Raw genomic sequence first — 23,391 nt, 5'->3', positions numbered from 1 at the left:
GTTAAACTCTAACAGTAGAGTCCACTTTGAAAATCATGCTCAAGAGTCACTTGTAAAACAGAGCAGAGAGACAATTTCCTGAAAAGAACACTGGGGATTCTTTCCTAAAGCATTATAACTTCCAGACCGCTTCAGTTCCAGCTCTAAACTGCTCCTGTGTCTGTTTCTAGGTAGCAAAACAAGCAAAGAAGTGTTCATCTGCCAGTACTGCTGGAGGTCCCAGTTCTGGCTTCCAGACCATATTCAGTGCCAACTCCTTGCCTGCAGTACATAAAAAAAATAAAGTGCAGCAATTGTCTTAGTTCTGATGGAGATTTTCTCATCGTCCTCTCTGCTCAGTCTTCTGAGTATATGTTATTTCACTGAACACCAAAGGAATATCCCATTGGCTTTAAACTTTAAAACATTAAATGCGTAAGTAAAAATGCTATAAAACTGAGACAGTCACATGCAAAGTCACCACCAGGTGGAAAAGTTATAGGATATGATAGCCAGATTGGAAGTGACAACAAGGATGATAAAACAACATTCCTGTAACAACAAGGATGATAAAACCTTCTAGATGCTACCCAGTGTTATTTTATCACACATTTAAATACTCAGTTTTTTTCTGTCCTATCCACTCTAGGGACTTTGTTGTGTTACTCCAGTACAGTTTGTTGTGCATATGACATCTGACCTCGTTTGTGTCTTAATTTCACCATTTGGGATCACCTTTAAATCTTTTCACAGGTCCTGCCGGACAACAAAGGGTGGACCTGCTGTGCAGCTTATCCCAGGGGAGGAAAGGCAGAATCCAGCCCCAGCCTCCCATTGTGGTGAGGAGTGTTGGAAAGCAAGGGGGTTCTGCCCCATCTCTTGTAAGAGTGCACACCAGCCCCAGTGCCTATTTGTGCACCCGGTATTGTGTGATCTTTGTTTTGTCCTGGAAAGATCATAAAAAATTGCCACGTATCCGAATACCAGATCATGACACTCTGGATTTAACTGCGTTCAATACAACTGTTTGGGCTCAGCCATCCAGCCAGTTTCTAACCCAGGAAAGAGTGCGCCTGTCTATGCCATGTGCTGCCAGCTTTTCTAGAAGAATGCTGCGGGAGACAGTGTCAAAGGCTTTACTGAAGTCAAGATACACAACATCTACAGCCTTTCCCTCATCCACTAAGAGGGTCACCTGGTCATAGAAGGTAATAACGCTGGTCAAGCAGGACCTGCCTTTACTGAACCCGGGCTGGCTGGGCCTGATCCCCTGACTGTCCTGCACTTGCCATGTGAGGGCACTCAAGATGAACCTCTTCATGATTTTCCCTGTTTACTACTACTTCTTTAACTTTTCTCTTTAAATGTTTTCGATGGAGGTTTTATACTTTTCTCATACATGCAAAACCTGCCAAAGTTGTAGCTAGCTAAGTGAATACTGCTAGTTTAGGCTTCATGTTTTAGGCTGGATTATTTATGTTTCAAACATTCCCTTTTTCCTTTGCATCATATTTCCAGCCCATAGTTCTGCTATTCCTTATCACAAAAATTGACAACTTGGCTCTGACTGCTTCAGGTCAACAGATGCAATTCCCAAAAGAAACACGCTTACTAACTATGAAGGTGAAGAATATTGTTATCAACAGACAGTTCTCACTTTTCTTCCCTCTTTCCAGTTAGGATCACAGTCTTTACCACTGTGATTATTTGCTTCCAAACAAATGCCACAATTTCCACCCTATGAAGCTTAGCAATGGTGTTTTAACTGCAACGAGAAACTCTTTACTTTTAGAGAATCACAGTATTTTTAAATAAGAAATTTAAGAAATATTGGAGCATTTAAATTATCTCTGCTGAAATAGTGCTATTAAAACCAAACAACTACAGAAAATCAGTAACACTATTTTACATTTCATAGTGCTATTTCTCTAGTCTTCAGAGGGCAGGGTGTCCCAAAATTTCTGGCCAGTCTAGATACTGAATGTCTGACTGCAAAAACAAAACCTAAATCTCTGTGACTGAGTCAAGAAAACTTAAAACCAAAATTAACCAAGGCAACTTCAGCCACACTTTTAACTAAACCAGAGCCAAACGAAAGATGTATTTGCCCAACTTCTGTTATTTTAACCATATAAAACATTCTAGATTCAATCTAACAGTAGATGGACATCTAGTGGTGTATTATAACTAAGTTTTTCAAGTAGCTTAATATATTCCAAGTCTTATCAACAGAAGTGCTTTCTAGCACATTAATAGTTAAAATACCATATATGCACTTAAAGGCTTTCTTTTCAGCTGCACGTTACCTGCCTTAATTTCACAAAAGAACCATCAGTAGAAATCGGGGGTCTGGGTTCAGATTCATAAGTCTTCAACTAAGGAAAATTTCATTTTGTAATGAAAAGAGTTTAATATAATTAATAGGTAAGGGTTCAGCCCTGAAAATACAATACTTAGGTAGTCTATGTAACAATAAATTGGTAGCACTTAGCATAAAAACAGGTCAAGATCAGTTAGTTTAAGAAAACATTTTCTGCATTAGAGAATATACACAAACTCCAATCATCTGGTCAAAGAAATTCACTCTGGAACAGCCCCACAATAGCAGGCCCACAAATAGATATAAGGAGTTGCTCCTACATAAGCAATATGAATATAGGCACAATTTCCTCCAAATTATTGCAGAATTCATTAAGAATTACGTGATCAGATTCAACAACTTATTGATGAAACAGGTACTCATTTTCAGTGATGTTTTGAACAAAGTCATTGTTTAGTGAGCCACTTTACCTTCCTTAACTTCTTGTCATGCCTCTAAGTCTACATATACCATCACGTCTAAAATAATTTTACTTGGTGCTTACTGTACTGAATTGAACTGGATAACACAAACCTACAATCTTTTAACAATGAAGAGATTATCCAACATACTTAACTTAACTAAAATAACACAAATTACATGAAGGGGGGGTGTAATACATTGATTTTATTATTTACTTTACAGTAGTGACAACTTCCATCATAGTTTTTATGTATTTAAAACTGTAAAAATAGAAGGAAATTATCTATAGTTTGACTACACATAAAACCGTCCATGGAGGCAACAAGGTAACACTGTCTTGGCTAACCAATAGGGTCAGCATATGAACAGCATCTTGCGTAGAAGATTGTGAAAGCTCCTTGTGAAAGGAGAATGCTAGGGAAAGGGTAGTATCTTATGTCACTCAAAAGAGCAAGAATTTGGAAGATTCAGGAGCAATACAGGAGGAGCACTTAAAGGTTATCACACAGTGCCTTTCTTCAATGAGAAGTTGGAAGGAAATTTAATAATCGGTACAATATATGGCATCCCAGTTCTTAAAATGGCAATGAGGGAAGGTCTCTAAAAACTCAAAAGTTATCTGGAAATGGCAGGAAATAAGATGAGGAAGCATCCTTGTGATAGAAATAACTCTGGTTGGTGAAAGCCTACTACAGAAAGTTGCACAAGGATATCACTGTGTGTGTAATACACAGCCTAAGAAATTATATGCTGTTAAATCACAGGGGAGAAAACACCACATTACGTACATCATGGCAGAGGCTAAACTATCCTTTCTCAGGAAAGTCAAGTCATTCTGGAGAGCTCTCAGAAGTTCAGTCAATGCTCAGCAGTGGTTATAAAGGCCAACGTGGTGCTAGGAGTCATTATGAAGAAAACACAATAAAACAGTACACCAGGATACAAAATTAACGATACAACTCTAATGCTGTACTCCATTTTGGTCACCCCATCTCAAAGAAAACACAGGGGAGACTGAAAAGAGCCTGAAGGATAAATCAAAGGTATTGAGAGAGGATTTTGTTCAAGAAGATAATAAATTTCTTCATAAAGAAATAACTGAAGAGACAGCAAAGAACACCACAAACTTATGGGCAACCTAAAGATGCATAAGTGATAATAATTTCTTACATGCAAGGGAGAGGGGGTAAAAAATTAAACTGAGCAAGCAGGGGGGTTTGGGTTGCTTTTTTTAAAAAAAAAAAACAACAACCAAACAAGGAATGTTATGTCATACAATAAATTTAAACTATAGAGCATATTACCACAAAAATGTACTAAAACAACAATTAAACGAATTAACTGAAAATTATCCCAGCAAGACATATCAGAAGTGAGTTCAACCCAGAGACAGCAGGAAGCAGAGACAAAATACTGCTCTGAATTTCCCCTACTCTTGTACATTGCCTACAAGCATCAACTGCATTCCAGTCAGAGGAATACAGGACTACAGTGGCCTGTGTTCTCACTCCATATTGCTAAATAAAAGTAATAACGGAGGAATTAAAACACAGACACATGATAGCAATATATGTGGAAGAACAAAATATATCAAAGTATTAGGGCTTTGTTTTTTAATGCCTGAGCACATTCAAAGCTATGGCTGTAGTAAAATGAAAATAGAAAAGGCAATATGCAGCAGATTCTGTCTAAATAGCAGCAAAGGAGTATGAAAGAGAAACAGATCTGAATTTCTTCATCTGATAATGACTCTGAAAAAAGACAAGAGCTGGAGGGAGCAAAGACATTATTTATATACAGCTATTATCTGCTCAGAATATACTGAGTGCAAAAAGGCTGGCAGGAAAGAGACAAAAAGCAAGCATTAGTTGAGATTAGGAAGAAAGGCACATAATGAAAGTAGAAGGGATACTCAGGGCAAGTACGACCAAAGGTAAGAAAACTGAGGCAGAGGAGAACTCAGATGTGGAATATGGATTTTTGCCAGTGGTAAGAAGTGTGTAACAGGAAACTATGCTAGGAGACCTATAGGGATGTTAAGAGCAGAAATTGTAACAACAGAGAAGTGGAACAAATTGAGGGGGTGTGGGAGAGTGTAAGACTACAATACAAAAGTGCAGGGTGGGAAAGGACTGGCAAGTTTAAATGCATACAAGCTCACAGAAAGCAGGGTTTCCCAGTACCTGTACAGAAAGCCTTTGTCAGCTAGATGTCATCTGAAACTTGCAGTGAGAAACAGAGGACAGCAATCAGTATCACTGGCAAATACCAGAATTTGCTTCTCCAGAGGGTGCTCTTAGTTATGACTGTGTTCTTATCACAGGTGCATACATTTAACACTTGTTCCAGCCAACTTTTGAGTGAAGCAATGAAGATCCTGTCCATCATCATCAGCCCTAATAATATTTGTCTATTTCCTATTACTGCCTTCTGCAAAAATAACAACATAACATGATATTTAACAGCCTTAGTAACTGAAAGAGATTTTATGCACAGTATCTCAGAAGAAACGAGTTAACCATAATATAAAAATTTAAACTGATGGAAAGAACTGGCACTTCTTCAGCTACAAACAAAAGGAGCAAATTTTTATATCTGCTTCCAAAACTAAAATGCTACTACAGGCAAAAGGTAAAAATTTATACGTGAAGTCTTAGCCAAAGTCAAGACCCTACTGACTTACACTATGTTTTGTACACTTAAAAGCTTAATGTAGAATTTTACAGCAAATCAGTAACATACAGAAACTAAATCTGAAGAGGGCCAATCACCAGTGACCTTTAATTAGTGAAAAATTAATTATCCCAAGTGACATTTCTGCATCCTAAATTACCTAGAGGAGATCTCAGTTTATGCTAGAGAACAAATGTTTTTGAGATTTAGATTTAAATAAGAAATATTTAAAGGGGAAAGCAGATGCTATAATGCAAACAAATCTGTTGCTTTACCCAGTTCACTCTCCCTTTCGTCATGCTGTCACTCTGGATACTTCAAAGTTGCATTTGATTGGCAAACAGTTCAGTCTGAAGACATGATACATAAATTAATTGTAGGCCACGTGAGTCATGCCACTATGTCTGAATATCAAATGGAAGCAAACCTTGACTGAAATTCCTTGCTCATTTTCATGGTATTATTCAGTAAATAATGAACAAAAACATCCTTATTCAGAAAAATCCTTTAGAGTAATCTGGATCTTTCCTGTGCTCAGATAAGTAGCATAAAACATAATTTGAAAGAAAAAACAACAACCACCAACCTTAGCAGAAGCACAACCAAATGCAAAGCTATGAAGATTACAAGAACTGCCCCCTACACAGCAAATCACAAAAGCCAAGTTATATTTTACCCAGAGAACTACTGCATTTTGTATCAATACCACAAAAAAGGGATAAGGAAGAGGATTGGTCTTCTTATGTAACTCTACATACAAAAATCAGAAAACATTTTATTATTTCAGTATCTAGTATTCCTGCACTTAGCTGAACCTCTTATTAAATCTATCATCAGAAAACAGGTTTAAAAATCACACAGCCATAAAAGAGAGCTTCATAATAAGTTGCAAGGCAGTATTTTTACATCTCATGAAGTTGTTTTCAGGCAGAAATAAAACCCCTTGGAATCAAAGAATTGCCCAGGTTAGAAGAAACCTCAAAAGATCACCTGGTTCAACCTTACGTGGGAGAAAGAGAATAGATGAGATAATCTAGCACTCTGTTCGATACCATCTTGAAAACCTCTAGCAGTGGGGACTCTTGCCATGTCCCCAAGAAGGTTGTTCCAATGAATGGTCATTCTTACTATAAAAAATGCCTTAGCTCAAGATGAAACCTCTCCCAGTGGAACTTGTTCCCATTGCTCCTTGTCTTCACGAGGTGGCTCCTCGTGGAGAGACCCCACCCACCAAGGACTGCACCACATATTAGGTGGAAACTCTAAAAGCACAAATGTATAGGCAATACCGTTAAATTTGGCTTGATTTTAAGTACCTCTCCCATAAAAGCACAAACGTATAGCTCAAACTGGTTATCACATGAACTGCAATTCATTAATTCAGACACAAACAACCCTCCTATGGCAACCTGAAGCACGCTGGAAGTGTCAGCTTTTTGGTTTTGTTTTTACGAGGGGGAAGTAAAAACACCTTTTCTCATTTGCTTTCTACTTCACGCTAGTGCAACACATACACTGAAAACCCCTCTCTGTAGGGCTAGGAAAAAAAAAAAAATCACCCTTAAGAGCAAAACACCCGCCACGGCCAAGGGCTCTGGAACACTGACCTCTACAGCTGCAGGCTGTGAAGAAGCAACTAAGCCTTTCGAGCGCCGCCATTAAAAAGCGTGGGAAGGAAAAACAAATAAACAACATTTAAGAAAAAAACAAACAACCGACAGCGCTTCAGAAGACAGCAGGAAGGACCCTCGGGCCTCCCCCTTTACGAAGGCGGGAGAGGCCGGCGGAGGTGAAGGCACCGCCCGGCGCGCGCTCCCGCCTCAACCGCCCCAACCGCCTCAACCGCCACCGGCCGGCACGCGCCACCGCGCGCCGCTCCGCTCCGCTCCGCTCCGCTCCGCTCCGCCCCGCCCGGCCCGGCCCGAGCACGCACGTGCCCCCAAGCTCCCAGCCGAGCATGCGCGGTGCGGCCCTCACGCCCGCCCGCCTCAGTGCGCACGCCCAGCTGCCCGCGCGGCCCAGGCGGGCGGGGCGGGGCAGGGCCTGGCGCGGGGGCCGGGGCCGTCAGGACAGGGGGGCGTGGCCATGCGGAGATGGAGGCGTGGCCAGGCGGGGATGGGGGCGTGGCCAGGCGGGGATGGGGGCGTGGCCAGGCGGGCGCGGCGGGGTCAGGAAGGGCGGGCGGAGCGTCCGGGAAGGCGGCCCGGGAGGACACGGCCCGGCGGGAGGAGCGGCCCGGCGGGCTCGGCCGGGAGCTGCAGCCGCTGGCGGCCCGCGGAAGGAAGAGGCCATGGATGCTACGGCGCTGGAGCTGGACGCAGTGAAGTTCGCGCAGCTGGCAGTGCAGCGGGACCAGAGCGGGCGCTACCGGGAAGCCGTCTTCTACTACAAGGTGCGGGAGGGGCCTGCCCGTGGCAGCCGCGTGCCTCAGGGCGCCGGTGTCTCCTTCTCTGCCGCCGCCCTGAGGGCCTTGAGCTGCCGATGGGTTTGTGCTGGTCCCGTCAGCACCCGCAGAGCCCGGGGGAGGAAGGGGCGGCCGGCCCTGCCCCTGCGGCCCGGCCCGGCCCTGCCGGCGGGGAGGGGCGCTGGGCCGGCGCTGCCGCCCCGCTCCCCCCGCGCTGCGCCCCGGCGAGCGAGCGCTGCTCGGCCTCGGGGGAGACCTGGCTGTTCCAGCTGAGAAGAACTCGGAAGGCCGGGTGTGCGCGTCGGGAGTTTGTCCGGCTTCGGAGGAGCGGCTTCCTTCGGGGCAGGTTGCGAAATGCGTGCTTTATTTGTAGGTGGGGCCAAGTGCTGCCGGCGTGCTGCTGTTTAGTGACGGTCCTAAAGGGTGGCAGTGCAGATACGGTGCTCGAAAAGTGGGCACAGGCACTTCTTCCAGTGGCTGGAGCACAATTCCTTCGGAGCTTCTGGGGAAGCTTCCTCGAAACCCAGCTAAAAATATCTCTGGCCCGGTCGTTCTCCAGTTTCATTCCCGGTCCCTCCCTACCCCTGCCAGACCTGAAAGACTGTTCAGTTTTGTGTTGGAGATGTCAGCACTGAGCATTTCGGAAAGCTGCAAGTGAGCGTGTGCTTTGAGTGTGCAGCTGGAAACAACCCTTGTATAATCAGTCATCAAATAAGAAGAGAAGTATGCGGCTAGATTTTAAGATGCTTGGCAGTAAGCTAGCTTCAGATCACAAACTACCTGTGATATTTTTTTACCTGCATGTGAATAATCTTTCAGTTAGGGATCTGATTTTGTTATTTCAGTATGGCTTCAGGTTGGTATAACCAAGGGGTGGATGAGGCTAATTCAGTGTCTTGCTCAGTATTTCAGATGTTTTGTCTGGCTGGAGAATAGAGAGAGAATAGTAGTCCTGAGGAAAAAGTTGTGGGGATGCTGGTACATGAGAAGCTCAACATGGGCTGGCTGTGTGTGCTTCAAAAGAAGTATGATCAGCAGCTTGAGGGAGGTGATTCTCTCACCTCTGCTCGTCTCTCATGAGACACTACCTGGAGTACTGCATTCAGCTCTTGGGTCCCCAACTAAAGAAGGATATGGATCTGCTTGAGCAGGTCCAGAGGAGAGCCATGAAGATGGTCAGGGTGCTGGGGCACCTCCCATAGAGGACAGGCTGTGAAAGTTGAGGTGGTTCAGCCTGGAGAAGAGAGGGCTCTGGGGGGACTTGGGAGGGGGTGTAGTAATAGGATGAGGGGTAGCAGTTTTAATCTGAAAGAGGGTAGATTTAGGTAAGATGTTAGAAAGGAATACTTTAGTGTGAGGGTGGTGAGACACTGGCACAGGTTGCCCAGGGAAGTTGCGGATGTCCCTTCCCTGGAAGTGTTCGGGGTCAAGCTAGTTGAGGCTTTGAACAACATGGTCTAGTGGAAAGTGTCCCTGCTTATGGCAGGTGCGTTGGAACTATATGGTCTTTAAGGTCCCTTCCAGCCCAAGCCATTCTATGATTCTGTCTGTGGACTTACTGCTGTTATTTAGTAGCTTCTTTGCAACCATTATGCATTTTTCTATCCGTGAAACGTTTCGTTTTCTTGGATTTATGTTTTGCAAAGTTATGTTAAAGTTTCATATCCTACTGGCTTCTCACCTGTGAGAAGGGATTTCTTTGAAGCCTATACTTATCCTCGTTGCATTAATCATTACACATATTCCATTATCCTGCCAAAGTAATTCACTTCCATTAACTTGTCAATTCTATAGTTGGCCTTCTACTTCATGAGTCGTCTTTGAAATGTAAAAAAAGCATAGTGTTATTATCATGCTGGGCTATGCAATTAAGTGTGAAAGGATAAGAAGAGCAGTATCTCATTTTAAGCTGGTTGTTAATGTAGGGTGCACTAAGCTTATGTGCATGCCAAAATTTGTTACCCATAGTAATGCTGATAAGCATTATCAGCATTGAGTGCCTGCAAACAGTCTGATAGCAGTGTCCAACACTACTTTATTACATTATGTTTCTCAGTAGATCTGGAAGAAATTATCAAATAGTCTTCAGAAGAAAACCATCTTTGTTCTAATAATCACTCTTTACACTTTTGTACAGCGTGGGGAAAACCTTTTTCACTTGCTGCATATGGGTGATATTCTTGCTGGGTGCAGTAGTGCATCCCTCGCAGTGTTGGTGCACCTCAAGCTATGCATGATGACGAGTGTGATCCTAGCAGTGTTTTTGTGTTTGCAAAAGCTGGGCCACAGAGCAGCATGATTATGGACACTGCTTTGTGTGAGAAAAACTGAATCAAAACTCTGCAGCTAAGATTTTTGGTGTTCAGACAGGTGACTCTTGCCAGTCAAAGACTAAGTATTGACTTTACTGTCAGGTAGGTTTGAACACAAACACCTTCATATATATTGTGATCAGGAAGAGTGAGAGCAAACTCAGCAGGTATTGCTAAAGCAGATTTCTCTAGGAGTGATTTAGCCTAGATAGGTTTGGCTTTCTAGACTGCCAGCATTAGTTTAAACAAGAGTAGTCACAAAATATCACCTAGTGTTTTTGAAGGACTTTAACACTGTCCCAGAAAAATAATGCTTAATAAGCTCTGGCCCATCACCAACTTTCTTACCAACTGCCCTAAGCAGTTCAAAGCCCGCTGGTGCAATTGCTAAGCATGTGGGACAGCTGGGTGCTGAACTGGATTCTTCAAGAACTTGACCTTAAGGATGAAGCGTGGGAAATGCTGCTGTTTCTTACCAGTAGACAACAAATGGACCTGTCTGAACGGTGTTCCTATGGCTGACAAGTGTTGTTTGCTTCCTGCTATCATGTAAGTTTGATAGATCCCTAGAAGAGGGTTGCATGCGAACCGGCATAGGGTAGCTTGCTAATGGTGCTATGCAGAAAGCTCAGAAAGGTCTTTGGGCACCTGACAACTTCAGCAAAACTCCTGATGACTGTTGCTAAATTTGACTGTTGACCAACAGTTAGCAATTTGCAAACTGATGATCGGTAATTAGCTCAGTGCAACTGTGGCACTGCTCATGCCAAAGAACAGTAGTGGCACTGAAGAGATCATAAATACCAACTCTGAATTGCATGTCCATCTTGTCACTGGAGTCAGTTGGCATGCTGGCTCTGTTGGCAGTTAGTCAATTGCTTCAGTCTTTTAAAGCCTTAATTTATAAAAGGCTGTTTTCACTATGTTTACATCAGGCAGAACAGTTGTGCTTCAAACCACAGAAGCAACATCAATTATGCATTCTTTCTGCAGCACTCGTTTGAAAATCCACATTTGTTCTTTGCATCATATATAGGCAACTTATTGTTTTGATATGTCTGTTTCATCAGTTTGTGCTTGTGATATGTCATAGGCAAGTATATACAGCCCTTGAAGATATATCTGTAGTGCGCTTTTTTTCCCCCCAAAGAAATAGTTGTCTTCTAGATCTTAACAGTAGTTAACTGTAGCTTATAAATGGAACAGTACTTCTCTTTGCTCTTATGTTGCTGTGGACATTTTATATGTTGGAAAATGGTGATGGATGTTAACAGGGAGCATGCAGTACTTGGTTCCGTGATGCTTGACAGTGAAAATTTATCCTGATAACAAAGTGCAGGCTGTATCAGGATCAGTTTTAAGCTTGGGCAAACCAGGCAGATGTGTATGGGAGCAAACTGCTAAGCTTGAGAAAAATCATGGCCATGCAGCATGCAAGAGACTCTCTGGCCATGGCTCTGTGCTTGCCCAGTGCACAGCAGCCTGTCTGAGCGCCCTCTGTGAGGAGCAGCTCTCTCATAGTTACTGTTCTGCTTCCTACATACTCAGCCTCCTACATGGCTGCCTCCTCTCTTCTGCTGCTGGTAGGAAGATGAGCACTGCCACAAAAGTGTGGGATTTTTTCCATGCCATTAATGAGGACAAAATAAGGGTTTTTTAACCTCATTTTTATGAGTGACAAATTTTCATTCTCTATATGCTTCTGAGACTGTCAGGCCTCTGTTTATTACAACCCTGCCAAACCTTACATGTTTTTCATCAATTTAGTGAATGGATAGACAGCTTGTGCAACTGGAGGCATTTTTTCTTAGATTTGTACAATATAGAAAATAAGGATAATGAGGATAATGTACTGTGCTTCTGAGCTGTAGGCCTATGCTTCCTCCTAGAAGCAGACTTTTATCAATATTGGGTATTTTGTGCACATACAAACAATTAAAAAGCGAAGTTTGAGGATCTAGGAAGCTTTAAATTTTGAGACTTTGCAGATTTGACAGCTTTGTTTGAGTAGTACTAAAAGAAGATACTTTCTAAACCAAAATTCTATTAATTTGATTTTTAAAATATTTTTATTGGTTTACTTTCGTTATTATCAGGTTAAAATAGTGTGTAGCGTTATTTTTTCCTAATCTTAAATCTGCAGATTTAAAAGTAAAAGGTGGTTTGTGAGCTTTACTGAATGATTTCAGTGCATGCTTGATAAATTTTACTTAAAAGTCTTCTAAGTCCATGCATTACTGCACAGGCAGAACTAAGATCTGGCCTTATAGACTGTCAGAAGGTTTTTATGTAGTCCTATAGGTTGTCCTATAAATGAAAAGTTGAACATGATCTCATGTATAACTTTAAACCTGCTCCTTCCTGCAGATTTTCTCTGTAGCCACTGAGTCTTTGCAGATGTAGGGGCTTGCTTTCATGCAACTCATGGCTGCTGTAGGCCGTCTGTTTATGGCAAGTAATTCTCTAGGCAGCAAACATTAACTTTGTCTCAAATTCTTCTCCCTGCAGGAAGCTGCACAAGCCTTAATTTATGCAGGGATGGCAGGATCCACCTTGGAAAACATTCAAGAAAAAATAAACGAGTACTTGGAGAGAGTTCAAGCTCTCCATTCAGCAGGTGGGTAAGGAGCTTTCTAATTAAACCTCTGCTTAAATTAGTTGAATGGAAAGCCTTTCAGTGCTGTGAAATAAGTATCAAGGATGTTGGCTCTGTTTTTCATTATTCTGCTTTTCTTGTCCTCTGTGAAGGACCACCAATGCAATGAGCATGTCAGTTTTGAATTCTGAAATATATTAGAACTGAAGCGCAGACTTACTTCCTAAGAATTTGGGTGTGGGCGTGCTTTCCTTTTAAACATTCTTAGGAGCCAGATCTGCAGGGCAAGCCTGAGAAAGTAATTAAATAAAGCAATAAAAATTGATCAGGAACAAATAAAAACTTGCATCTGAGCCTCAGGTGCATGATGGATTTGAAGGACGTGGGTTCTGGTCTTCCTGTAGCATTACTAAATTTGAGAGGCCAAAAGAGCTCTTTGCTCTCATAAGGGTTTCCTTGTTTGATCCAGTTTCAGTGTTTGTGCTTGGACCAAAATCTCAAATTTTCGTACATCTGTAATTCTGTTAGAGTCGTAGAATCACTTGGCCAAAAATGGACCTTGGGAGGTCTATAGACCAATCTTCTGCTCAAAGCAGAATAGATACTGATTTTTGAAACTGGTTTCTCAGGCGCAGTCTGGTTCTAAAAATTCCTAAGGACAGAAAATTCCTAGAGCTTCTGAGCCCCTGTTCCAGGGTGCTGTTATCTTTTATTGTTGTTGGTTTTGTTTGTTGTTTTTTTACATATATGCCTAGTTGGATTCTCCTGTTTCAGTTCATAGCCACTGGCTCTCATTCCCTTTCTTTGCATCACACTGAAGAGCCTGAATCCATTTTCTTGATAACCTCACAGTTAGTAGCAGGTTACTATTGGGTTCCCCCAAAAGCCATCTCTCTTCCTGGCTGGACAAGCCAAGCTCCCTCTTCTTCTTCACAAAAGGCCAAGTCCTTCAGCCCCAGCCATCATCTGGGGAGCCAAGACCAGATGTGGTATTCCACTGTGTCCTGAGTAGAGGATGGTGGTTGCTTCCCCCATCTCTTGGCTGTGCTGACACAGCCTAGGTTGCTGTTCGCCTTCATTGCTGGCAGGGGCCTGCTGGCTTGGGCTCACCCAGCTCTCCCCCAGGCCCTTCTGTGCATAGCTGTACCCTGCAGAGTGTAAGTCTGTCCCAGACACAGGCATTTGTCCTGGTTGAATTTCCAGAGGTTCCTATCAGCCCGTTGCTTGAGCTTCTCTGTATCCTTTTGAATAACAACTATGTCCTTCAATGAATCAGTTTGGTAGGGTCTACTGCCCTCATAAAGGTACACTCTTATTTTGTATGTCAGTTCATTAATAAAGAAATTAAATGAGACAGATGCCTAAGGAACTTGTGTATTACCACAGATGATGTGTTTTCATAAATAATGCAATATTTTACATATTTAATTATCTTTGTCCTTAGCGTAGTAGAAGGGAGATTTCATTTAAATTATTTGACATGTGAGATATCCTGGGAGTGTATATCTGCTTGAAGGGTGTGGGTATTTTCTTGAAATATTGTCCTTGAAAAGATGCTTTTAGTAAAGTTTAGAAAGATTTGTTTTCCAGCCAAAAATATATATATTACCCATCTGATTAGAACTGCAAGTGTTTCGGTATCATGTTAAGGGAGTTCTTACATGTCTTCTGTAGAAAGCTAAATACTTTCTTTTTTGTTTAGTTCAGTCACAGAACACAGATCCTCTGAAGTCAAAGCAACAGTTGGACTTGGAGCGTGCTCACTTCCTAGTTACACAGGCTTTTGATGAAGATGATAAAGGCAATGTAGAAGAAGCTGTAGAGTTGTACACGGAAGCGGTGGAACTCTGTTTGAAAACAGTATGTTAAGCTACAGATTAACTTGGTGGAATTATGTGATGGTAAGAATTTCTTCCATTTACACAAGTGACTTACCCTTAAAGGCTGGCTTTTAAACAGAGTACCTGTATTTCTGAAAACCATTTTTAATTATTTTTTTTCCACTGCTTTTTTAGTGGTTTTATTTTTCCAGTCTTTATGTTCTGTTGCTATTCAACACTAAATTTATGGTGACTTGTGATTCATATATTTTTCCTGACCTGGATTATACTGAAAAACTAGAAATATTCTGAAACTCTTTTGTGTTAGTTTTTGCCCTGGAGTGAATGCAACACTAAAACAGAAATCAAAACCAGTTAAAACTGAAGATAACTTGCTAATGTCTCAGCTACATTACTTTCCAACAACATTAAGGGAAGTAATATGAGGGAAATTTTCATATGTAACACTTCCTGAAAACTAACAATCTACTGATGCCAAAACTAGTAAAAATACTACTTGATTATTCAGTGCTCAACAGTGAAGCTGTTACAAGTGAATTAAATTCACACTGAAAGTAACAGTAAGGATGAACTGGCCTTTATGTAAATGATGGAGAATATAATTACAGGTACTGCTTTTTCTCCCTTAAATCCATTTGCCTTAACTACTCATTATAGGAAGAGCTCACCATCATAATGTAACTCCACCAAGTCTGTTTTGCTTTTTCCCTTCTCTTCCCTTTTTATAATGTAAATATATATGGGCTGTTGGGAGGGAAACGTTACTTTTGCTACACGCTAGAGTAAAATCTTCTTTTCTTGGAAATCTGTAAACTGTTTTTATGTAGGCTAAAAAAACATGGTGATAGGATGTAACCAGATCAAGATTTAATGCTCTAGTTTTTCCACTTGAGCTGTGGAAGCAGAACATCTTCAGCCTGTTACGTAAAACTTTCTGTGGCAGCATGCCATTTTTTCTCTGCTGTGTTCCTCTTTCTGTTGAGTCAGTGCATGTAAATATTCTATATACATAATTTAGTCTGAAGTTATGTCCTATTAACAGCTGCTTTTATCAGGTGTTTCATTAGGTACAGATACTGCTGAAGTTGCTTTTAATCTTGACTAGCATATTATTTTAAGGTGGCTGTCAGCATTATCCCTGAGGGTGATCAAAAAGTACCTTCTTCTTCCCAGGGTGAAAGAAGATTGAAAGAACTCTGCTATCTTGAAGCTTTACTTCTGTCTTTCTCCTCAATATATTCAGGTGGAGAGATTTGTTTCTTCCTTACCCTTGAAGTATTTGTAGAGCAGCCATTCCTCCTTTTCTATGGCTGACTTCTAGATGTGTCTGCTGATGTTCCATCTCCACTGCTTGCCTTCATACATCTTTCCAAGTTTTTTCCAGCCAGAATCTCCAGAGTGTGATTTCTTTGCAAATTTAAATAGTTGCTTGTAGAGTATGTTTCTAGTTTTGTTTCTTGGGGTCAAAGTAGCTTGCATTTTGTTTCCTCGGTTGGCCTAGCTGACCTGGTAGAAGGCACAAAGGTAGAGCCTGAAACCTGCCTGTGGGTGTCACAGGAGAAGCCACACCCTCAGATTGCTTAGCTGCCATAGCCGTGCCTCATCTGTAGAGGAAAACGAAAGCAAAAACTGGTTGTATGAATGAGCTTCCCCAGCTAGGAAGAGAATTAACACTCTTGCTAATCTGTTTTAGTGCCCTATCATAGGTTATTTTATGCCTTAGATGTGGAAGAACAAGATTTTTAACTTGTACGCAATCTTGTTTGTACTTTATTAAAGTAATCATTGTGATTTATTTTTTTTTTTCCTAAGTTACCGTGATTCTTTTTTTACTTATTTGGGAAAAGTACAGGAACACATCTAAACTCAGCAGCATACCTAACATTTGTTTTTGTCTTCTTTCTGCCTATAGTGTTTTAATATGGGTAATTCTTCTGGCAGATTTTTTGTGTATACAGTGTTGCTCATGACGAATTTTAAATACCACTTTTGTTCCGTGAACATTCACTAGAAGAAAAAAATGGGACTTGCTTACTTAATATGCTTTTTATGCTGAGGTGTTGTTTTGTTGTTGTGTTTGTTGTTTTTTTTTTTTTTCAACCTGTTTGTTCGTTTCAAAAGCGAATTGGAAAAAAAATAGCTAGTTACTGTTTGTGTAATCTGTAATAGTGGAATTTAACATAATGAGCCCATAAAACCTGAGGGGTTTTGGATGTGCAGCTTTCTCTTTTATTTTGCACTAAAGGCTACTGAAACTTCAGAAGCAGGCCTCCAGTCAAAACTGAAACAGCTGGCTCGACAAGCCCTGGATAGGTGAGTATTGCCAATAGTAGTAAACATACTGGCTGTCAGGCCTAAGTGCAATCTCTGGGTTGGATTCTCAGCCTAGTGTGTCCATTCTGTACTGCAAAGAGTATTGGTTCTGGGTAGACCTGAAGACTTCTCTGTGGAGACAGGAGAAGTCAGCTGCAAGCTGTGTGACTGCTGAATATAGTAGTAGTTGTGCCAACCCTCTGGTAGTCTTGGGACTTGAAGAATTAGGAAAGGGCTACGTTTGTTAATACCAATGTTCTACTTTGGTCTTCAGAGATACAAATTGGAGTGTTATACTACGGTTTTTGGCTTCTATAAAAATGCTGAATTTGGGCCATCACTAAGTCAGGATGTCTATATCCCTGCATAAGAAAGACAGCGTGGAAACTGAGAAATGCTTATCTTGACAGTATCAGTATGGGTAGATTTAGTGGAGTGGAGTCTGTATCTGAAATAAGTTACATGAGTGTAAGTTCAATGGAACTCCTCTTAAATCAGCTGTATTGTGGCAAATAACAGACTACACTGGGCTGTAAGTTTCAGTATAAGGTGGTTTTCAGCATTTCTCAGTCTGTGTACAAAAAAATCCAAAGTAAAACAACCCATGTTTTGCTAATACTTGACTATCCAGAAGCTTAATGCAACAACAACAAAATAGGGCTCCTGAATATACAGTCTTCAAGCAGTTGAAATGCTGGGCTGTGACGATGCTAGTGAGTTTTCACTGCAGTTGCAGCTGCTATACAAATTAAATCCTGAAGGTATGAAAGGATGCAAATCAGTTTTCTTTCTCTGAGAAAGTTTCAGTGGTCTTGTTCGGAGGTTTCGTACAATGAACACTTGCACACATTCTCCTATTAGCATAATTTAAAGGCAAATACAGTGTCACAAGTTCTGCCAAAAGTAGCTTATATATTAATCGGAAATACTATATCTTAATTTATTCCAGAACAGGAAAATTAAGTAGTACTGGCATCCAACATTGAATTTGCTTAGTAAAAGTGGTATTGGTCAATTTGGGCATCTGTTCACTCCATTTAATATATGCAGGCTCATGAACCAATAAAAGAAATATTTGAGCAATTGCTGTGTTGTTTATTTTTATAATTTTTGTAAACAAAATGCATTTTTATTTGCTTTAGAGCAGAGGCACTGAAGGAATCTGTGTCTAAGTCATCTCAGAAGGAGAAGTCAACTGCAGCCAAACCAAATCAGCCAGTGAGAACATTCTTTCCATTGGGACCTGACTTCTCTTTAAACGATAAGCCACAGACAATCAGAGCAGTACAAGCCAGTGAATCTCAAGGTCAGAGATACACGGCGGAGGAGATTGAAGTACTCAGGTAAGCTGAAGAGACTTTTTCCCCAAATGTTATAATTTGTGCATCTTACACAGTCAATTGTGTGAGAGTGACAGAGCACTGGAACAGGCTGCCCAGAGAGGTTGTGGAGTCTCCTTCGCTGGAGACATTCAAAACTTGCCTGGACATGTTTCTGTGTGATGTGCTCTGGGTGATCCTGCTCTGGCAGGGAGGTTGGACTAGATGATCTTCCCAGGTCCCTTCCAGCCCCTAAGATTCTGTGATTCTGTGAATTGAAGCAGTAGAAGCACAAGGTATATAAACAGAAAACCACTCTTGCAAACCCGATTTCTGGTATTACCCACACGTTAAATTCTCTGCACCAATGCAATTAGTGGCTTTTATTCACAGAGCATACTTTGTACTGTGTAGTTAGTAGTACAAAATAGATGTTTATAGATTATACAACTACTACTTCACTGGAAATTGAGGAAGCATAATATTTTATAGGACTGTAAGTTCTGTTATATTTGGTATCTTTTGTTTTGCTTTTTAGTATGGCTGAAATAAGCTTCAAATAATCCATAAAAGCGTTGTCAGATAAGTGTTTCAACTTTCCTGCTCCTCCCTGTGCAATAAAATAGTTTGTGACAGAGGTGGTGCTCAGCACTGTCCAGGATTTGATCATAAAATATTTAGTCTGCTTGTTGACTTTAGGGGAATTAAATGGACTGAGTATATGGTCATAAAGATAGAAATCTATGTGTGTTGGAAACGTTGCAGAGCATTGAGAGTTGCCTTATTGAAATTTCACTTTTTTTCTTCTTGTAGTGCCTGTCCACCAGAATGTTTCTGGTGTTGTGGATGGTTTGCGTGTTTTGGGGTGTTTTTCAGTGTTTTTTTGTTGCTGTTTTAGTCTTGCAAGAGAGCTTCAAGTTGTTTTCCATCTTTAATCACAATGTGATTTAAAAATATTTCGCAAACCTTTTTCAATTAACTCCTTGTTTGAAACTTAAATTGCATTCACATTTAAATATTATTTTTGTTTTTTTTAGGTAGCTTTCTGTGCGCTTTGGTCAAAACTATATTAATAAGCACGTGGAGTACTTTGTTATTGCTGTTTGACAGAGTTTTCCAAAATGCTGCCCCAGTCAAATGAAATCTAAACGTTGCTAATTGTTAATTGCTGTCCACTTATCCTAAGACTCTCTCCATTGAGAGGCTTTAGGGATTTCAGAAGTTCTATTTAGACAAATGTATTTTAAAATGTGACTTCTAGTACTATAAAGAGGTTTGTTGCTGATAATTGCTTCTATCCTGGCATGGTGATTTGTCTGCAGATACGTACTTGCAGAGTGAGCGACTGAGCCATCAAGTACTCCATGTTTCAAACCCCAATAAATACAGTGGTTCTTTGTTTTCAAGTAGTCTGCTTGTTTTCAGAAGCACTGTCTTTTGTTAGCTTTTAAAAACTAATTTTGTTGCTACCTTCTGGAACTCAGCCTTCGAAAGATGATAGGTAAGTTTTTAATATTGTTTTCTTATGCTTTGTAGGAAGACTTCAAAAATCAATGGCATAGAGTATGTACCTTTCATGAGTGTTGATCTGAGAGAGCGTTTTGCCTTCCCCATGCCATTTTCGTAAGTGTGATTCCATTGCTGAAATTCACTTCTGCTTTTATTTTCAAAGCCTTCCCATGTCTGGCATTTCTGTGTTTTCTTTTTCAGAGTTTAAAATTATTTAAATAGGCTTTTAAGCATAGTTCAGGAAGAGATCTCTTATTAGTGCCGCTTCCTTTTTGCAGTCTGATCTTAACACTGTTTAATGTAAGCTGATCCTGCTATGCAGTGGTTTTGCTTTTATGTTTTCAGGCCTAGAAGGACAACACTGTATTTGGTTCTTTGGAGTATTGGGCTGGGCTGGCAACTTGTGTCCATTTCCAGGTGCTGCTGCATGCTAATGAGTTTAGCTCTCTCTGCCTCAATTATCAGTAAAATGAAGGTGATAGCTCTTTCTTCTGTAAAGGGCTATTCCAAGGAAGGGTGATATGGAACTGCTAGACCTTCTTTCATAAGCAACAATAATACATTAAGACTACATCACTGTAATAGACAAAGAGACTTGGGTTGGTTGTCTGAGTTTTTTTTTTTCAATTTCTGCTAAAGGATTGTCAGTCAAAAGCCTCAATATTTTCAGAACTGAAGAAGCTTTTGATTATTAGTTCATCAGATTGAAATAAAGGGAAGAATTTTAATTTCTCTTGATGTAAATGGCTTTTTGGAATTTCTTCCCCCTGCTCAGTGCTGCATGAAGGAAGCTCTTGGATTTTATTTATTTTGTTAATATTTTTGCTTTTTCCCTCCCCTAAGATTCCCAAACTTAGTGTTCTCTGAAACAGTTTTACAGCTCTGTATGCAAAGCTGTGTAGTTGTTCTATGTGTATTTTGCGCCATCTGTCAGACACATATAAGACTGGAGATACCACGAAAAGCTTTTCTAAACTGCTGTTGATTTATTTCTACGTTTTATCTCTCTTAAATCTAGTGATAAATGTGGAAAGTTACCATTATCCCCCAAACAGAAAGCGATGTTTGCCAGATGGGTGCGACCAGATGACATAACAAATAACCCTACGATGATTTATACTGTGTCGAGTTTCAGCATAAAGCAGGTAAATTGTTCCTAAAGAGAAATGTGTGTTGCTAGCAGTTTATTGCCATAGATACAAAACCTTCTTGTTCAAAAAGGAATCCCCAAATCTGAGAGTGCTTTCCTTGGTTCTCGTTAGAATAAATAAATAGGTAAATAGTATCACTTCAGATCCCATGCAGAATAAACAAATGTGTTAGCAGGGGAAATAAAAATTAGAATTTTAATTTAAGATGGGAGTCGTGTTTCCCAGAAATAGCAATAAGGTCAGTATGAAAAAAGGCAAGGTGTACTCTGCAGCAAATGGTTCACGTAACTTGCTGCATGGAAAAAGTCGTGGGCAAGATTTCTAAATTTTATTTGACAGGAAGCAGAGAGGCCCATTGAGAATAGTGGAAGTCTCTCACTTAGTGTTACGTTGCAGGTGACCCGAGCTGTTCTGAAATCAGCAATAGTATAATGCCATTAGATATTATATGGTTTGTATTACAGTGTATTTTGGGAAGGAAGAAATAAGTGTGACTGAATGATGAGGTATCTGCACTTGCCTCTGATTGCTATTAATAATAGTGGCCTCATGTTGAGCAGGAGTATGTTTCCTGCCTTTTTAGTAGTAACTTTGTTTGTCTTGGTTCAAATCCTTTCCCTTTTGAAGAAAATTACTAGATAACAATTTTCCTTCCCTCCACACATTCCATTTGTCTTTCAGTATCTAATTTAGTAGTAAAGGTCCTCACTGTTTTTCTTTTCTTTATAGACAATAGTGTCAGATTGTTCTTTCGTGGCATCACTGGCTATCAGTGCAGCATATGAAAGAAGATATAACAAAAAATTGATCACAAGGTAAGTAGCTGTTGCTTTCTAAGATCTTTTCAGACTTAATGCTGTCAAGCTTTTGCAATATGTCCTATGACAATTGGACACGGTGTAAATTAGCACTTGTTTCACCTGCATCTCCCTGGGACTCATGTCAGCCAGCTTTTTTCACATGTATATACAGACTCTGGAGTCTAACTTCAGGTGTGCTCTGAGGAGTAATAACTATTTTGGAAGGTTTTGTTTGGTTTTTAATAGAAATTTTACTTACTTTTGCTACACCAACTGCTGTGCAACATGTTTGTTGCTCCAGCGTGTTTTTTTTTCATCTTATTGTAAAATTAATGCTAACAACACTATCTCAGTTCTACTCAGCTGGCATCCTGTGATAAATTTGGTGTGGGTTTGGCAGACTGCTGGGAGCTTGTTGCCAGACCTGTGTGGGAACACTGCTCCTGTTTTGTTGTTTTTTGTTTTAACCTATACTCATTAGAACTGACTATGTATGCTTTTTGAGCATTGAGTTCTATATTGTCTTCTCCCTCTTCAAATGTTTTTGTCATTCAGGTGAATACTGTGTTTATACTACAGATATGTAAATACCACTTGTTGAATACAAAGATAAATTTGTTTGCTGGGCTTCTGTTGGAGAAACAATTAGGTTACTTATGTTCTTTTTGTTAATATATTAAGCAGAGGACTGCAGCAAGAGCCATGCCTGGAAAAGAATACCTATTCAAACATCGTTGTCATTTTTACTAAATTTTAGTTGCTCTTTCATTAAAAATTCCATATTTCTGTTCAGTGTAAATTCCCAAAACTGACTGTTAATTCCACTTCTATTGTTATCAATGTATGCACAGCCAAGTAATTTGTCATAATTTCTCCCTCCTTTTTTTTTTTTTTTTTCTTTAACAGTATAATTTACCCTCAGAATAAAAAGGGAGAACCAGAATATAATCCATGTGGCAAATACATGGTGAAGCTTCATATCAATGGTGTACCTAGAAAGGTAAATGATTTTGGGAAGACTAAATACTGTTAATGTTTAAGTTGTATATTTTAAAGGCTTAATCTGCTTCACTCTGAAGCTATGCTTGCATAGCAAAAAATTCGGATACATTTAGTTGGAAAGTGTTTTCTAATTATTCAAACTTTTGAGATTTTTTTTTGGTAGTGAAGTATATAACAGAATGTCAAGATCTCTTCTGCATGCATTCATGAAAATACTCATATCAAATGGATTTTATATTGCTTAAAAGAATTATGAAAAGCATACAGGAACAAAATTGTACATGCAATATTTATGAATAGGGTGTGCAAGTAATTAATTTTTCCACTCTGTCTTAGAAGGGAAGTTAGAGAACTAAAAATTGCAGAGAGGGACATCAAGGAAGAGCATAGACATGGGATGACCATAGAGGACTAATTCAAATCGCCACAGATTTTCAGTGAGGAGAGGAGATGCCTGAAGATACATGATAGAACTTTGTATACTCACAAACAACTTCATTTTCTTTTCAGTGCAATGAATAGGGACATGAAATAATGTACTTCTTCATATAATACTGAAATGTAGCTCTGATTATTGCAGATCACAGTGACTGATGAATGTTTCATTGTAGTGAGTGATGAATGAGTTCAAAAGTGTGTAGTCATGTTCATGGGATGGGAGAGTAAGGGGAAAGTCCTCAAAGGATATTGCTTAGATACAACCTTTGGGT

At 40.2% G+C, this 23,391-nt stretch overlaps 1 protein-coding gene across 3 annotated transcripts in view; it reads left to right on the top strand.

Annotated features, from left to right (window-relative positions):
- Positions 1-7,626: 7,626 nt before the first annotated feature.
- The window catches only part of CAPN7 (calpain 7), a 36,687-nt gene continuing 20,922 nt past the window's right edge, over positions 7,627-23,391 (top strand). For 2 of the 3 annotated variants that reach the window (XM_051612631.1, XM_051612629.1), the window contains exons 1-9: positions 7,627-7,826; positions 12,659-12,767; positions 14,449-14,606; positions 16,833-16,900; positions 18,043-18,243; positions 19,756-19,842; positions 20,747-20,873; positions 21,609-21,694; positions 22,586-22,679. In XM_051612631.1, coding sequence (XP_051468591.1) covers positions 7,725-7,826; positions 12,659-12,767; positions 14,449-14,606; positions 16,833-16,900; positions 18,043-18,243; positions 19,756-19,842; positions 20,747-20,873; positions 21,609-21,694; positions 22,586-22,679 — 1,032 coding nt within the window. In that variant the 5' untranslated portion in view covers positions 7,627-7,724. Of the gene's footprint in view, positions 7,827-12,658; positions 12,768-14,448; positions 14,648-16,832; positions 16,901-18,042; positions 18,244-19,755; positions 19,843-20,746; positions 20,874-21,608; positions 21,695-22,585; positions 22,680-23,391 lie in introns of those variants that run through there. The other variant, XM_051612630.1, reaches the window with a different exon arrangement.

The sequence above is a fragment of the Apus apus genome, chromosome 2 (genome assembly GCF_020740795.1).
Source record: "Apus apus isolate bApuApu2 chromosome 2, bApuApu2.pri.cur, whole genome shotgun sequence".
NCBI classification, from domain to species: Eukaryota; Metazoa; Chordata; class Aves; order Apodiformes; family Apodidae; genus Apus; species Apus apus.
Note: the sequence above shows the minus strand (reverse complement) of the source record. Positions and strands in the feature narration are given on the sequence as shown.